The 18,467-nt window shown below is 34.2% G+C and overlaps 1 protein-coding gene across 3 annotated transcripts; it reads left to right on the forward strand.

The window, feature by feature from the left end:
* The first annotated feature begins 5,310 nt into the window (after nucleotides 1-5,310).
* Nucleotides 5,311-14,753, forward strand: LOC139876253 (uncharacterized). Of its 3 annotated transcripts, none has more exons than XM_071863550.1 (10): nucleotides 5,311-5,470; nucleotides 5,811-8,417; nucleotides 8,494-8,631; nucleotides 11,029-11,103; nucleotides 12,188-12,229; nucleotides 12,317-12,406; nucleotides 12,545-12,652; nucleotides 13,042-13,134; nucleotides 13,231-13,310; nucleotides 13,855-14,753. In XM_071863550.1, the coding sequence occupies exons 2-10, from the start codon at nucleotides 5,868-5,870 to the stop codon at nucleotides 14,465-14,467; spliced, it is 3,789 nt and encodes a 1,262-aa protein (XP_071719651.1). In that variant the 5' UTR covers nucleotides 5,311-5,470; nucleotides 5,811-5,867; the 3' UTR covers nucleotides 14,468-14,753. The 3 variants fall into 3 exon arrangements, with proteins under 3 accessions (XP_071719651.1, XP_071719652.1, XP_071719654.1); XM_071863551.1 differs by having other exon boundaries at nucleotides 5,817-8,417; XM_071863553.1 differs by having other exon boundaries at nucleotides 5,864-8,417.
* Nucleotides 14,754-18,467: the final 3,714 nt, after the last annotated feature.

Genomic DNA, 18,467 nt, shown 5'->3' on the forward strand with positions numbered 1-18,467 from the left:
CCCTACTGAGAACAAAGTCTTTGTGTCTCGAAGGGGAGTCTTCCTTGAAAAGGATCTCATATCGAAAGGAACCAGTGGGAGCAAAATTGACCTTGAAGAAATTCAAGAATCAACCGACATGGAAACCGATATTGGAACCGATTCTCCTCAAGAGGTCGACGAGCCTGCAATTGAAAGAGAAACTGACCTACATCCACCACCCATACGTAGATCTGATAGAGTGTGTCGAACACCAAAGAAATATAGTTTACACATATTTGAGGGTGATGACGAAAATATAGATTCTGATGAACCTATTACCTATCAGGAAGCGATGACAGGCCCCGAGTCTGCCAAATGGAAGGAGGCTATGGAAAACGAGATCCAATCCATGCATGATAATCAAGTCTGGATCTTGATTGATCATATACCAGGTATTAAAACTATTGGGTGTAAGTGGGTCTTAAAGAAGAAGACCGATATGGATGGAAATGTACACACATTCAAAGCCAGACTGGTGGCTAAGGGTTACACGCAACAATATGGTGTAGACTATGATGAAACTTTTTCACCAGTAGCTATGTTGAAATCCATTAGAATACTTCTTGCCATAGCTGCATTTTATGACTATGAGATATGTCAAATGGATGTAAAAACAGCTTTCCTTAATGGTAAACTAACAGAGGATGTGTTTATGACACAACCTGAGGGTTATGTACATCCTAAGTATCCTAATAGTGTGTGCAAGCTTCAAAGGTCCATTTATGGACTTAAACAAGCTTCTCGTACCTGGAATCTTTGCTTTAATGAGAAGATCAAAGAATTTGGTTTTATTAGAGGCGAAGATGAGCCATGTGTCTATGTTAGGTCTAGTGGGAGTGTTGTAGTCTTCCTTGTACTATATGTCGATGACATATTACTCATGGGAAACGATATCCCGACACTGAAAGATGTCAAAGCTTGGCTAGGGAAATGTTTCTCCATGAAAGACATAGGAGTTGCATCATATATTTTGGGAATAAAGATCTATCGAGATAGGTCAAGGAGATTAATTGGGCTAAACCAAAGTGAATATATAGATAAGATACTGAAGAAATTCGGTATGCATAACTTTAAGAAAGGGTGCGTTCCTATGAACCCTGGAATGATATTGAGCAAGTCTCAATGTCCTAATTCTGACTTGGAGTCAGCTACCATGAGTCGTACTCCATATGCTTCAGCTATAGGATCGATCATGTATGCGATGATATGCACTAGGCCTGACGTGTCGTATGCACTAAGCATGACTAGTCGTTATCAGGCCAATCCTGGTGAAGCTCATTGGATAGCAGTCAAGAACATTCTAAAGTATCTTAGGAGGACCAAAGAGATGTTCTTGGTCTATGGTGGGAATGACGAGCTGAGCGTCAAAGGATACTCAGACGCTAGTTTCCAATCAGATAGAGATGATTGCTCTTCACAATCAGGATTTGTATTTATGTTGAACGGTGGAGCTGTCACATGGAGAAGTGGCAAGCAAAGTACTATTGCTGATTCTACGACAGAAGCCGAGTATATAGCGGTAAATGAAGCTGCTAAAGAGGCCATGTGGATAAAGAAATTCATCGGGGATCTAGGAGTGGTTCCTACAATCCATGATCCTGTTGAGATTTTCTGCGACAATGTGAGTGCGGTTGTCTTGGCTCAAGAACCGAGGTCACAAAAGCGCACACGGCATATACTCAGAAAGTACCATTACATCCGTCAACTTGTAGCAGAAAATGACATATTATTAAGTAGAGTAGACACGACTAAGAACTTGGCTGATCCTTTCACCAAGCCTTTGCCACAGACTAAGCATGATGCTCATAGCATATCTATTGGCATTCGTGTCATTGATGATAAAGTTTGATTGTATTTATTATGTTAAGTTTGAAACTTTAAACATTGGGCAATAATATATGTTGCAATTGATCTGATGATTAATATATTGAGATTATATTATACGCACGATGCGATCATTTCATTGTATATTGCCATGTTTCATTTTGCATGTTTTAACTTCCAACGAATATTATTTCATAAACTTCCACAGTCGGTCATTCTCTAAGGAAGAGAAAATTGAATTAAGGCTGCTATGAAGTGTAGTAATATAGGCTTATATGAAACTACATTCATGAGGAACTTGATAGTTGATTCAAGGTTCTGGAATGACCACACTTAGATGCTACTTCATGGTTTTAAGTCACAAGTAAGCTCTAAGATGGCAATATCATTTATCCTAGAGTGGATATGTATGAGGAATCCTGACACAAACTATATTCTACTTTGACCTGTATTTAACGCTGTGCGTAAATGCCAGTCATAAGGGTGCAGATCAGGTACAATATGGGATGTGGTGGATGTCTATACAGTTGAAGCAATTTGTTCCTTCTTCTCATAGCAAGTTGAAGCGATATCTCTGGGTCCCTCGTTGATTTGTGCTGCATTAAATGCATGGCCATGCTATGACTGAATTGATGCAATAGCAGTCTATTTGATCACCACAAATCTCTATCGGGAAATATAATCTTGAACGATGATGATTGACACTTAACCATGTCACACGTTCATAAAGATATCTAGAACAAAAGGATGATTGATATAAATCAAAATATAGGAGTGTAACATAGCAGACTAGTTGTTACACATGGCGTGTCTTTAAGACTAGCTAATATTATTAATGTCAGTGCAAGTGGGAGTCTGTTGAAAATATGTTCTCGGGTTGGCTATGGTTCGACCGTGGTTTGACCGTGGTACATATATTCCGAAGATATGCCCATGAAATTAAATAATAAAAGTCCATTTATCCTATTCGGTCACACACAAAGGCCAATCGTAAATTGTTTGATATACCTTCTAATCGGAAATTAATTTATTAATCATTAGTTAATGGTTTAATAAATTAAGTAAGTTTTTTTTTATGTGTGTACATATACTTACAAATCTAAATATGTAGAGATTTGATTAGATTTTGCAAATCATATTTTATATAATATATAAGATTTGATTTGATATAAATAAGATTTGATTTGATTTGTAAATCTTATTTTATATAAAGATTTGTACTATAATCATATTTTATACAATATATATGATTTGATTTGATATAAATAAGATTTGATTTGATTTGTAAATCTTATTTTATATAAAGATTTGATTTTGCAAATCTTTCAAAATCTTTCCAAATCTTTATATTTATATTATATGTATTACTGTATCAATTTTAATTCTATATAATACCAAATCTTGGTATTGAATAGATATAGAAACTTGAGATACAAAAACACACATACAAAATGATATTTCTCTTTCTCTTTTTCAAGTAACCAAAATACTTGAGATCTATAATTGGGTTCGGTTTTGGTGGAAATAAGGAAAAAGAAAAGATCCGTTAAGTAGAAGGTATAGATTGAAACAAGGTTGGAACTTTGAGTGTCTACCGTTTAGAGGAACTCTTTTTTGGGTTTTTCAGATTCGATCTTCAAAAGGCTACAAAGGTTGTATTCTAATCTTCTCTTGTTTAATTTCGTTAATTTTTTTTTGTTTGCTAAAGTTTTGTACAATGATCCGTGGAAGAGTATGATTTTGTAAAGTTTTAAAAATGCTTCCGCTCGCTTTGAATTTGTATCATACTTCAACAATAATGGTTAATATTAAATTTGTATGTCAAATTTTTGCGAAAATATTTCGAGTGATGTAGTAAAATATGATTAAAAGTTATGCGTAAAAAAAGTTAGTTAATGATATAGATATATTTACGAGTCAAACTATGATTGTGTATAAAAATCCAATGCCCCTTTCTCCGTTTTGTTTGTGACTGACGCTCCATTCGCGTACTGTGGGTGAGCGTAAAAAATTGTCAGCTGAGTTATTCAAGCACCGTTGTGGGCAAATCTATAATAGCTCATTATAATTATAAATTATAGTAAACAATAATAATAATAATAATAATAATAATAATAATAATAATAATAATAATAATAATAACAACAACAATTGTAATTAAAATTTATAATCTCATACAATCCCTAAGAGTAACAATCGAGTGCCAATGTTTGATAGACGAACTCATATAAACCCAAATGTACCATAAAAGTAACAATTCACTGCCAATGTTTACTATCAAGGAATATAAAGCTTACTAGTCTAGTCTAATTCAAAAGAAAATTTAATCCCTACAACGAAATGTATAGCTTACGAAAATGTTGAGTCCATATTTACCATGAGTAACTTTATTATGTACCCAACATCATGTATGAAAGTAGCTCGGACTCACTCTCTTAGTCTCCAACCGTCTTTCCTAGACTTTACCACCACAAAGACGCTTCATAGAAGCTCGGTGCTATTGTTAATGTTTATAATTCAAGGTTGCAAAATACGTGAGACGGGGTCGAGACGGTCGGGTCCTAAAAAGGTCGAGACGTTCGAGACGGGGTCGAGACGGGGGTCGAGACGGGGTCGAGACGGGGTCGAGACGGGGGTCGAGACGGGGTCGAGACGGGGGTCGAGACGGACGTTGACCAAAGTTGACTTTTAAATATATAAGTATAAAAATGCTTATATGTATACATATTTTAAAGCTAAAAACTTTAATTAATTAATTTATACCGATAATTGCTATAATCGTTAATTTAATACAAAAAATTCAAACTAAAATACGATATATTTTACCGATTTTATCGATTTTCTCCCTTTTCTGAATGTTGACCGACTTTGACTCGATTTTTTTCAACTTTAACCAGAATTTTGATCGTTGACTGTCATATTAGACGGTTTTCTATGAGACGGGACGGACTAGTCACCAAACCGTCGAGACGGGCGTCGAGACGGCTCGAGACGGGGTGTTTTGCAACAGTGGTTTATATAGAGAGGCTAAAGACGCTCCTATATATCGATAATAATGCATTGGCGTTGGGAGTTGTCTTACCCATGTCATATTTATAAATGTTAAATCATAAAACATGACGTTCTTCTGAAAGTAGTTTTTTCTACCTTTGAGTATATAAACGACTTTCAATAAATGATTATCTACACTTTAAGTCCTTAACTTTAAAAAAAATAAAAAATGAACGATATCATAGCTACTAGTTGTAAGGAAATGGACAATACCACATCTCCTACATTTTATTTTTACTGGTCTAGACATTCGAATAGTGAGCGAAAGACCAGATTGCATCTAGAAAGCACTTCACATACCTCACACTAGTGCCTTTGAGTTTAAACTACTACTACCAAGTTCTATAAAACATAAGTTAGCAACCTGATAAATTACAAGGACCTGAATTGTAATATATGAGAAAAGAGGAACCTAGCGATTGCGGCCAACACAGACCAGCACAGGGATAAGCCCTTTTTTCAATCAAAACGACGTAAATTAAAACCCTAACGCAACCGTACAACCTCTATCTGCGGAAGCCGGAACGACGTACACGGCGGAGCTCCTCCGTAACTTAGCTGTCCACGTCTACAGGTAGCCTCTCCATTTTCTTCAATCATTTCATATTATATAGTATAATAGTATCTGTGATATGTGATTATCATATATTATTATTATATGTGTATATACAACGATACTTTTACTTCTTTAATTCATAATATATAGCTGTGTATGTATGTATATATGCACATAAATCACTAGATACATGGTTTAGCGATTGACATAGTTTCTAGGTTATATATTTTGAAGATGTGAATCGGTGTGTATAAATCTGATTTGTTAAGTTTTTCGTTCATTTTATAAATTTAATATGATGTATGATCAATTTGGTTACAATTTATGGTATCTGTTTTGATTGATGATACCATTTTAGTTGCAGGGATAGGATTTACTGAAGTTTTGTAGTATATGCTGCTTTGATTGCAGCATAATGAGGAAGCCTACAGGGCATATGGAGAAGTATTCAGTTAAATCTGAAATCTCACGGACTTATGATGACGATGGTACTGCGGCACGGACAAGGCCGTTTAGTTATGAGGAGATAATGCTTCGAAGGAAAAAGAAAAAGGAGACTGAAAATATTGATCAGCCAGTTGTTTTGAAGGTAGGTGTTTCTGATTGTGTTGAATCTGATAAGCACGTACGCAGGGAAGGTGGTGGTGGTAGAAAGGAGTCTGAAAGTGTTAAAGATCAGCGAGTTGTTTCGGGGGCAGTTGCTTCTGGTCGTGTTGAATCTGATAAGTACGGACACAGGGAATGCGGTGGTGGTAAAAAGGAGTCCGGAAGTGTTAAAGATCAGCGAGTTGTTTCAGAGGTAACTTTCTCTGGCCGTGTTGATTCTGATAAGCACAGACACATGGAAGGTGGTGGTGGTAAAAAGGAGTCTGGAAGTGTTAAAGATCAGCGAGTTGTTTCGGTGGTAACTGTCTCTGGTCGCTTTGAATCTGATAAGCACAGACACAGGGAAGGTGGTGGTGGTGGTGGTATAAAGGAGTCTGGAAGTGTTAAAGATCAGCGAGTTGTTTCGGACGTAACTGTCTCTGGTCGCGTTGAATCTGATAAGCATAGACACAGGGAAGGTGGTGGTGGTATAAAGGAGTCTGGATGTGTTAAAGATCAGCGAGTTGTTTCAGAGGTAGCTGTCTCTGCTCGTGTTGAATCTGATAAGCAAAGGCACAAGGAAGGTGGTGGCGGCGGTGGTGAAAAGGAGTCTGGAAGTTTTAAAGATCAGCGAGTTGTTTCGGAGGTAGCTGTCTCTGGTCGTGTTGAATCTGATAAGCACAGACACAGGGAAGGTGGTGGCGGCGGTGGTCAAAAGGAGTCTGGAAGTTTTAAAGATCAGCGAGTTGTTTCAGAGGTAGCTATCTCTGGTCGTGTTGAATATGATAAGCACAGACACAGGGAAGGTGGTGGCGGCGGTGGTGAAAAGGAGTCTGGAAGTGTTAAAGATCAGCGAGTTGTTTCGGAGTTAGCTGTCTCTGGTCGTGTTGAATCTGATAAGCATAGACACAGGAAAGGCGGCCGTGGTGAAAAGGAGTCTGGAAGTGTTAAAGATCAGCGAGTTGTTTCGGAGTTAGCTGTATCTGGTCGTGTTGAATCTGATAAGCACAGACACAGGGAAGGTGGCGGTGGCGGTGAAAAGGAGTCTGGAAGTGTTAAAGATCAGCGTGTTGTTTCGGAGGTAGCTGTCTCTGGTCGTGTTGAATTTGATAAGCACAGACACAGGGAAGGCGGCGGCGGTGGTAAAAAGGAGTCTGGAAGTGTTAAAGATCAGCGAGTTGCTTCGGAGGTAGTTGCCTCTGGTCGTGTTGTATCTGATAAGCACAGACATAGGGAAGGCGGAGGCGGTGGTGGTGGCAGCAGTGGTAAAAAGGAGTCTGGAAGTGCTAAAGATCAGCGAGTTGTTTCGGAGGTAGTTTATGGTCGTGTTGAGTCTGTTAGGCAAAGATATGGGGACACTGGTGGAAATGAATTACGTGATTATAAGGAGACTAAAAGGGTAAGTTCACGAGCAAAAGAAGATAAGCCTAAGATGAGAGAAGATAAAATCGTGGAAAGGGAATATAAAAAAAGTAGTAATGCTAATATAAGATCGAAGATTGTTAATGACGATACAAAAGATGGGCAGAAAGAAAGAAGTGTCCATGAGAAGAGAAAGAATCAAGACAGGTCAACTGATGAGGTTGACCATGAACATGTAAAGAGGCGTGCTAAGGATTCTGCAGGGAAAGATAGTGATAGAAATGTTAATAGAGACAGAGAGAAATTTGAACACGTAAGTAAGAGGAGGACTGAAAATGGGTATGATGAGCGTGGTAGAGATCACGAATCACGAAATCGGCATGATTATGATGCATCAGATAGGAAGGAAAAAAAGTCTACATCCGAACATCGGGAGGATATAAAGTCAAGAAGAAAACGATCAAGGAGTAGAGAGCCTGAGAGAGACAAAAGTCGAAGGTCTGTTTCGCCTTCACCCCAGGAACATAAGCAAAGATTGCATGATGCACGTGATAATGAACATCTATCTTCAAAAGATAGGAACATGTCAAATAATGGTTCGAGTAGCAAATCTATGAGACATGATACGTCTTCAAGCCGGCTCGGTGGCTATTCACCAAGAAAGAGACGAACTGAGGCTGCTGTTAAGACAACGTCCCCGATAAGTCAGTCGCCACCTGTCAAAATGGAAAGCGTTCTTCCTTTAATTAACAAAACTGAACTATCTAATAGACATGAGGTGTCGGGTACGGTGCCGATCGCACCATTTATGCCAAAACCAACCTATGGGGTTCTTTCGCTGAATGCTTCTGTTGACTCTGTCCAACTTACGCAAGCAACAAGACCCAAAAGAAGGATTTATGTAGAAAATTTGCCATCTTCAGCCACTGAGGAAGCTGTTATGAAATGGCTTAATGGTTTTCTTCGACCCTATGGTGTTAATCATGCTCAGGGCGCGAGCCCTTGTATCAGCTGTATTGTAAGTATCTAATTGCTTTCAACATGTGTTTTATACATGCATACCATGTTTATGTTTATTAATGGATACATTGCAGGTGAACAAGGAGAAGGGCCAGGCTGTAGTGGAATTTCTTACTCCCGAGGATGCATCTATCGCTCTCAGTTTGGATGGCAAGTTATTCGCCGGCAACATTCTAAATATCAGACGCCCCAAAGATTATGTTGAAACAACTGTAAGACTGATAACATATGAATTTATGGTTTATTCTTATTTACCTTCGTTCCCTTGTTGCTTATCTGACTTAGGTTGAGAGAACTTGAGCGTAATCTAGTTTTCAGCATGTTAAGCTAATAATGATAGATTCTAGGCCCATGAGTAATAGATAGACTTATAACATATAGTGAATCTATAGTGAGTCATTGTTGACCAGCTTTAGCAGATAAGACTGTACCCAGTATGGGCAAGTCAGTTGTATTGTCTGCGCAAATGTTCTAGAAGGACACCATTGATCTTGCACTAGATGGTTAGAACATCTGATCTTAAATAGCTGAACACTAATCTAAGATCTGCCTTAGGTTAATGATGAGAATGAGTATGATTATTTTTCTACTTCAATAGGAGTCCAAACATGAAGCATTATATCATAGGATATATTCTCTTAGGTAAACTAATACATGTTTGGTAAAAGGGTTACAAGGTTGGCGACGGTGGATATTGATTTAGAGTTTATAAGCTTTGGAATCTACTGTGTAGATAGTTATGCAACTTTACTTGGCTTGCTTTATCATTTATATGATATTGAATTATCTATATTCTCAAATCACCTAGTTTTTGTTACTGAATACATGAAGTACATGCAATGTCTGAGTAGCTGGCTTGTGATAGTTATGAAGAATCTTGTGTGTCGGACAATTTTACGTTTGAGATGAAATTGATTTGCTTTTAAGTCTTAGTTAATAAACGTGGAAGATTACTAGTCTTTACAAATCAAATTGTCAGATATTAAGATTCTTAACGGAGTGTACGTTAAGTCTCAGACAGTGTGCCATAGGACGGAGTTTGTGATAATGATAATGATAATGATCTTTCTATATTATTGGGAAACCAAGCCTAAATATGATGTAGTCCATTATTTGTTATTTCATATGTTCATTAGTGCATGTGGAATGCACTTGACTTCATATGGCCGTCTCTCAGACCCATGTTCTTGATCATAGGTGTACACTTGGATCCTTTTTTATGGCAGTATATATGGCTATCTTTTGACTGATAAATGTGAACATGTTGCTTGAATATGAGAATTTTATTTGTTATAAATTATTTATCTTTCTTTCTGATATCACATTGTAAAGGATTCTATGAAAATTGTTGTTTCTAAATAGCTAACACATGATTTTTTGTCTAAAAGGTAGCCATATGTATTAATTAAACTATAATCGAATCTATGTGAATACTTTTCTTTTGCCTAATGTAAAATAGCTTCTATACCTATGGACCTTTTCTCTTGTATGTGGTAATATACAGGTTTTATTTGAGATTTTCTAGTGGGTTTTCAGGTTTTTTAATGTTTTTAATATGATGCTAATTTAATGCCTATTAATATTAATATTTAATATTAATATTAATATCTTAATATCTTATATATTTATATTATAATATCATATGTGGCTGTAAATGGAAGGTGGGTGATTTGTATTATTAATGTCTTCATTTTGATATTTACTATCCAGTAGTTGCAATATCTTCTTTTTATTCCAGAATGTGAAACACAACATTATTAATCATCTAACTGTGACGATAAATTAGTATTAACTTCTAGTAATTTATTAGATTGAATATTTTAACCAAGTTCATACCTAAGGAATACTGATATTAGATTACAAATTCAACTACAGCTCTACATTTTTATTTTTTTATTTTTTATCTATTTACTTGTATGATATATTATAAGCATCTTTTCATTAGAAGATATTTTTTCTGACAATCATGCTGGATTCTTAAATAGGCTGTTTATGTTGGGTATATCATATATCACGTTCAGGATGGTGATGAAGCTGACTCCTAATATAAGAAGATTATCAGGTGTAGTGTGATATTTATTTCTGAGTATGAAGAACTTACACTGTAGTGGCAATATTTGTTGCGAATGCAGGTGCCTCTTTTTGAGAAGACTTAGTACATAGTTAGTTTAGGTCATTATTCATTAAATGGTTACAATATGTATACTAAGGTGTGGGCTTTTGGGGGTGTTGAAAATAATGTTTGCAAATATCTAGCACCAACTCTAATTACAACTCTACCATCTTTACTTATTAGGAAGTATGGTTTGCAAATACTATTCCACCAGCTTTAGCCTGTTGTGTTTTCTTTTTTCTTTCTTTTTTCATGTATTAGAGCTTGTCAACTTATAGTGTAGTAGTATACATGAATTTACACGTGTAATCTTCCAGCAATATATGAATACCGTATAACTGTTTTGATAGTGTAACATGGTTCTTTGCTAATGTTGTAATTCCGGGTGGTAGCATTACATAGTTGATGTTTGAATGTAACTCTTGGTAGTTAAGTTGTGGTTTCTGAGGTTACTATTTATGTAGCAGGTTTTCAGACAGTTGCTATTTTCATGCAGACTGGTGTTGTATCGGAGAAACCTGTGGCAGGGGTCGTTTCAGTTAAAAACATCGTTGAAGACTCCCCCAACAAGGTTTGTTTGTTAAATCATCAAATATCTTGTTGTGTATACTGTATAGTATTTTATTCACTGTGGCATTTTTGCCTGTTGCTCAATAAATGGCCCAATTTATGTTGTGATTTGCATCACATTTTGTCAAGATCTAGATTATTACTTCAGTATATTGTGTAATGCGTATCCAACTCATCCTGTATAGACGAGCCATATTTGTTTAGTACTGTATTAGGCTTGTTGAATTAGTCACTTCTATGTTAGGTTGACACATCAGGGTCATAGTGGTGCAATTTTACATACGCATAATTTTGGTTTCAACGTTTCTGCTGCAAACCCCCTTCAGTTGATGGTATTTATAGCTGCAGTTGGTTTTCTGAATATAAATAAGTAAAACAAGCAACTAGTTCAGGCTGCTGCATAATACTTTTTATGTAATGTTTACCACCCTAGGAGTAATTTTTTCATAATATAGCAGTACAATGGTGGTTGCAATCCCGAATCAATTACTTATTGATTGGACAAATAATAACTTGGCTGAAAACGAAATGGGTCAAATAGCGCGAAGGGGTGAAGGTTTTATGAAGTACATGTGTGGTGCACATAGCCTCCAAAATCGCTATTGTATTTCATATTTTAAATTAGTTATGTAGTTTCTGCACTCATGTTTACCCGCCAGCTTTATTCGTCAGCTACTCAATTGCATATAAAAAGTTAACATAAATGGACACAAAAGTAGTGTTTGTTGGGCAACCCAACCTGTTCCGATCTACACTGAAGTTACCCTTTTGACCTGATTGTTCTGTTCCGGCACGTTCAAAGAATCTTTAACTAAATGAAGCCGTGCAGTTCATCAAAGTGAGCAATCCTCTAGTAGGTTTTGCGTATGGTTTGAATCACTTAAATATATTAATGCCCCAAATATATGGCTTTAAATCCTCTGTGTCAGCAGTAGGATATTCGAACATCATAATTCTTCTTACCGTTCATGGTCAAACTGATTTCCTCGTTGAACTGCTAGTGAAATATTATGCTAAGCTTGAATCTTTAGTTAAGTTTGTATCACTTATGTTTTGGTTGTTAACATTTTGGTTTTGTCTTGCAGATCTTTATTGGTGGAATTTCAAAGGTTATTACTTCTGATATGGTAGGCTTATGATAACCTCGCGTTCTTGATTCAGATTTTTTTTCTTTAGTTATAACCGTCTAATTGGCTACGGGGTGTGCTTCACAGCTCATGGAGATAGCAAGTGCGTTTGGACCTCTAAAGGCTTACCATTTTGAGTGTAATGCAGATCTTGACAGTCCATGTGCATTTATCGAGGTATACATCTATTTTTATTTTCGTACATTCGGTTTTAAAGATGCCTTACTTTGTTCGTGTCAAAAATATTGGAATGCACAGTTTTATGTGTATCCTAAGATATTTGTATCATGTTTCTTCATACTTGCTGTAATGCAGTATGCTGATCAATCTGTCACTGTCAAAGCTCGTGCGGGTCTTAATGGTATGAAGCTTGGCGGGAAAGTCCTGACTGTAACTCAAGCAACTCAAGATGCTTCGTTAGTGGTACACCATCATCACTCTCTTGATTAAAAAAAAAAAAATATTAGATTGTTTTGTGTACTTTGTCTTCCATTAGGGGGGTAATATCAACCCATTGACTGGCGAAACTCTATTGGTTTATGGCATGTTTTGTCACGCTCAGACCAAATTGGTCAAATTAAAAAGTTGTATTATCATTACAAATGATTCAAATTGGTTGAATGGGTCCAAATGGTCTAATTAAAACTTGTATTTGGTTTGATTGCAAATGAATCAAATGGGTTGAATGGAGAAATCAGCCAAAATGGGTTTTAAAAGTTTACAATGTTGTGAATTTGTCCCGGTACCCAACCTGCCTGACCCACCAATTTTGCAACCTCCATGTTCTATGCTAATGGCAATAACATCATCAGGAAAAGCATGACAACAAACCTTTCTACGGAACTCCTGTGCATGCACAACCACTTCTTGGGAAACCTACACAGATTTTGAAATTCGATAATGTGGTATGTTTTTTTTTATGTTTGATGTAGAATTCTATTATTTTTCATTTTTTTCAAGTGTTTATTATCCTGATCTACTCACTTTATTTACCTGAATAGGTGGACCCGCACAGCCTATCCTCTCTCCCTGAATCGGAAATTGAAGAATTATTAGAAGATATACGCCTAGAGTGTGCCAGGTCTAACACAATAACACCCTATTCCCATGAGTTTTTTAAACTTCCTACATGTGGAAGGTGCATTAACCCATATAGTTGTCAATTGTTTGTTTTGGGCGAGTTTTATCCCATAAAGGGTTGTGTCAAAAGGTTTAGCTAAAAAGGGAATGGGTTGGATGGGTTATAACTCTCACAAAGTTGATTACGTCTACATACAAATATCTTTTCAACCAAAGATTTCGATTATGATTGATATTGATATGATTTATAATCATAAATCATAAATAATTAAATATAAATAAAAATAAAAATATAATACAACATGAAAATTGTAATCGGGTCAACCTAACGTACACCATACTTAAAAAATGAGTAGTTTTAGTCCCAGCCTGTTTGACCTGTTGCTCAACCTGTCGACCCGATTGTTATCTCTACTACGAGCTGTATGCAGATAGATAAGGGAAGTTGGTCTAATTTTATGAGGTTTTCGAATGATACTTGTATTGTTAAAATATAGGTTTTCGAATGATACTTGTATCGTTAAAATATCTCGTCATTTTCGCAGGTTTGGCATGGTCAAGTCGGTTAATATCATTAAGCAAACCAGCATGCCAACAACCTCGGAAACAATTAACGTTCCCAAAGAAGCAAACTCTACGGTGAATGAAGTAACCGAGCCTTCAAGCAGCGATACAGAGCAACATAAAGAAGTCAAAGAACCTATGGATGTGAATAATCGTTATGATGATAAACAAACAGACATCAATAATGAACCTGAAAAGGTGAATACTGCTGATGATAACGGCATCGATGGTAATAAACAAGAAAGCAACGCAACAAAAGATGAAACAGACGATACAACAATGGTTGATAGCGTGATAGAAAACCAGAACCAAACAAGCTCTGCAATAGATCAATCGGAGTTGAATGACAGAAAGCGTACTGAGGATACTGAAACAGAAAACGAACCGACTAAACGAGAAACACAGGATACCGTGAAAGATGAATCACACGAGCTAAGTGAAGCTTTTAAGGCTGGTTGTGTATTGGTGGAGTACAAAAGAACAGAAGCTTCTTCAATGGCTGCTCATTGTTTGCATGGACGGGATTTTGATGGAAGAACGGTAAGTGTGGAATATGTTCCGTTTGATGTTTACCGCACCAGGTTTAAAAAATGAGTCCATTTCGACTAATTTTTTTTTTTTTTTTTTTTTTGGCGTAAAGAGTATTTTAAGAAAATTCTGCCGTCAAGATGAGAAAACAGGGGCTATTTTGTATTGTTTGTTGGATTTTGTCGTCAATTCATACATGTATGATTTTGTATCGAGCTTCATGTATGTGTAACATTGGTTTTAGAGGAGGTATTTTGGTGTATTCGCTGATGGTTTTGTAAAGAGTTAACGATATCGACCTGTGAATGATGGCCGTTATGTGTTATGTTTTACCTTTATCTAATTTAACGGCCTAATGGGTAAGATTTGGTATTTTGATCTAAAATTGAATGAGGCAAAATTAGTTGAAAATCATTTTGAAGTGTTGAAAGAAATTACAAATTCTGTTGATGTATTATGCACTAATGTTATGTTTTCTTCAAAAATTATAAAAGGATATAAGGAGTAATAAAATTTATTACTCTGAGTCTATTAGTCTTGATTATTATTTATTTTATAGAATTTTTTTAGTTGAGGTTACGTTGAATATAAAAAATTGATATTTTAAACCTGACAAAAAAAAAAAAAAAAAATTAAGGAAAAAAGTGACAAGTGGAGTATTTATGAATAAGACTTGTATTATAATTATATTGTTGATGTTGATTGATGTTGATTTTGTTTTAAAAATTTTGTTCAGAAACGTGAACATCGTGGTAAAAATCATGATGTATTTAGGTATTTATCAAGTCATGCTGATACGCTTCGAGTTTACCTAATTATATAATATTTTGTTTTCAAATGTTACGCATCTTTCAAAATTATATTTTAGACCATTCAAGTTTGTATTTTATAGCAACGAGGTGAATAGCTTAGTCTTAGTGTTGACCGTCAATTGTTTTATTGTTTTTACTGGCAAGATCTCAAAGGGTGTGTTTGGATGAAATTAGCTAGAGCTGGAGCTTATTTTTAAAGCTGGTACCCGAAGCTTACAATTTTTTATAAATGTTTGGTAATCTAGCTGGAGTTTATTTTTCAATTCATAAGCTCTACTTTTTTCATAAACTACTAGAAGTAGCTTATTTTATAAGAGCTTATGATTTTCATAAGCTCTACTTTTTATGTATACCAAACAAAGTTTATGACTTGGAGCTTATTAAAATCATATGCTCAAGCTCCAATAAGCTCTCATAAGCTCCAAGAAGCTTGAGTGCCACTGCCAAACACACCCTTGTGTAGTTTATGAAGATTGGAATTCAGATTTCCACTAAAAATTTCTAAGTCACCACTATTAGACTACCCTATAGAGTTATGGTACTCGCCATTTAAGAACTTGGGGTCATATTTGGAAGCCTTTTGTGACGATCCGGAAATTTCTGACCAAATTTAAACTTTAATCTTTATATGTTTCCGACACAATAAGCAAAGTCTGTAATGTTGAATCTCAAAATTTTGGAATTTTATTTATGCATTCAATTACCCTTCGACTATTTCCAACGATTCACGAACAATTATATTTAACTAGATGTGCATATGCAATTATATATAAATATTATTTAAAGACGTTAACAAAGTATTAGATGAATAATACCTTACATGAACGTATTTGTTTCGATATATGTTTAATATAATTATCGACGAAATTAAAAGATAATATCAAATGATTGAATTGTCAGATACATTGTGATATGATTATGGGTCTCTGTTATGAGGTCCACTGTGATTTAAGAAATCTATTTTTTTGACAACATTCGGAAAATGGTAAAGTGATTTACAAACAAGAACAAATGTGTCAATTAACGAAAACCAGACAAGGGTTAGTGGAAATTCCTGTTTAATTCATGTCTTACACTAATTTTCTCGTGACTTTTGATAAGTTAATCATTTAAACTTTCATATTATTTAATGTAAAAGTGAAATGATGAAATGTAGATAACTTAGAAGATGAATATCGACAAATTAAGCAAATTAACGTGTTACAATAATTTCATACGTTTATTTATTCGTTGTACTTTAAACCTTCAATTCATAAACCACCATTTGTTAATAAACATGTGTATAAATATATTAAACGAAACTGCGAGTTAAAATATAATTGTTATGACAAGTATTATTATTACTACTTTCATTAATATCAATAATAGTAATATTAATAAATATTAAATATTAAAAGTTTTATAAATTTAATGAAGTGATTATCAAAATAAATACTTAAAATATAAATATTACTATAAGAATGATTAAAATTATTATTTAGTTGTAAATTAGATATTATTAGCTAATATGATTAATACATGTATCATTTATTGATTATTAGTGATATTATTTTTATTAGTATTATAATTATTATTATTATTATTATTATTATTATTATTATCATAGTTATATGTTTCATAATCATTTTTAATTAACATTATTATATTTATTAAAAGATTAATCATAAACTATATATATAAATATATGAATATAAGAGAAATACAAATAAAGATATAAATATAAACATATAAATACTGATATATATTCAGATATACATAAATACATATACAAATATGAATTTCAGTTATACATATATATACATATATATATATATATATATATATATATATATATATATATATATATATATATATATATATATATATATATATATATATATATATATACATATATATATGGGCAGGATCAATGGGGAAGTAACCAATCGGGGGGAAGCGGGGGGAAGCAAAAAAAATTTTTTTTTTTTGTTTTTTTTTGAATTTATTTTTCCGGCATCAAGATCACACGAAAATATGAACATTTAGAAGAGACACTTCGTGATGAATGTTATTATTTAGGCGGGAAAACGATCGACAAAAATAACATTCAAGATAGTATTGTTCGTGAAGAATATGAACGTTTTTTTTTCATGTTTTGTGAAGCAAAATTTAGCCCGATTTAGAGTAAATTCTAAATCTAAACCCTAAACCCTAAATTTCTAAACCCTAATATCTAAACCATATAAACCCTAATATCTAAACCCTAATAGCTAAAACCTCAAAATACGCTCGAAAAACACGATAATTGTTATATATTACTTCTTCGAGCGTTTTCCCGCCAAAATAAAAACATTTATCACAAAGCGTCTCTACTAAATGTTCATATTTTCATCTCATCTATAATGTTCGTGAACAAAGTTTTTTAAAAAAACGAAAAAAAAAGTTTTGCTTCCCCCCGAATGGTTACTTCCCTCTTGATCCTACCACTATATATATATATATATATATATATATATATATATATATATATATATATATATATATATATATATATACGGATATATAAATACTGTATAAACATATATAAATACAAATAATTTATGTATTCAGTTTTCTATCATTTTCACACTGTAATTGATCTTTGTTTATATCTGCAAGCTGTATCAATTGATACTAATTCATAGTACAATTAGAATCAATTAGAGATCACCACTTTTGGTATTTTATATTTTTTTCTTCTCCTGATTGAATCATGTCGACGAATCTTAACTACAAAACAATGGCAATCAAATCTTGGCTCTGTTATAATCTTTCCATATCCCATTATATGTATCCACTTCTGCAATTCATATAACAAGAATAGAAAAACTAAAAACCTTCAAAGAACATCGACACCTCTGTTTTCTAACTTTTTGGTCATATTTTGATTTCGAATGAATTTTCAAAATGTAATAATACAGTCTTGTTAGGAATCGTCTATCTAAACTATCTGTATGTTTCCAATCCTCAATTCTTTCTATTAATCTCTAATTTGAGAGTTAAAGTTTTGGGTTTTAAAAGTCAACTAAGTGTTCTTGAGTCAAATTCAAGTTTGTATTGATGTTTCCAGTTAATTTGATGATCCATAAAGATTATATGAATGATTTGCAACACAATTCATGTTGTAATCATAATCTATAACAGTCTTAAATTAAAAACCAACTTTTGTGCTCATGTGTTCTTGACAGTGATATACACTAACTTGAATTCGAAACAAATTTCAAAAACTAAAAATG

This window comes from Rutidosis leptorrhynchoides, chromosome 11 (genome assembly GCF_046630445.1).
Source record: "Rutidosis leptorrhynchoides isolate AG116_Rl617_1_P2 chromosome 11, CSIRO_AGI_Rlap_v1, whole genome shotgun sequence".
In the NCBI taxonomy this organism is placed as follows: domain Eukaryota; kingdom Viridiplantae; phylum Streptophyta; class Magnoliopsida; order Asterales; family Asteraceae; genus Rutidosis; species Rutidosis leptorrhynchoides.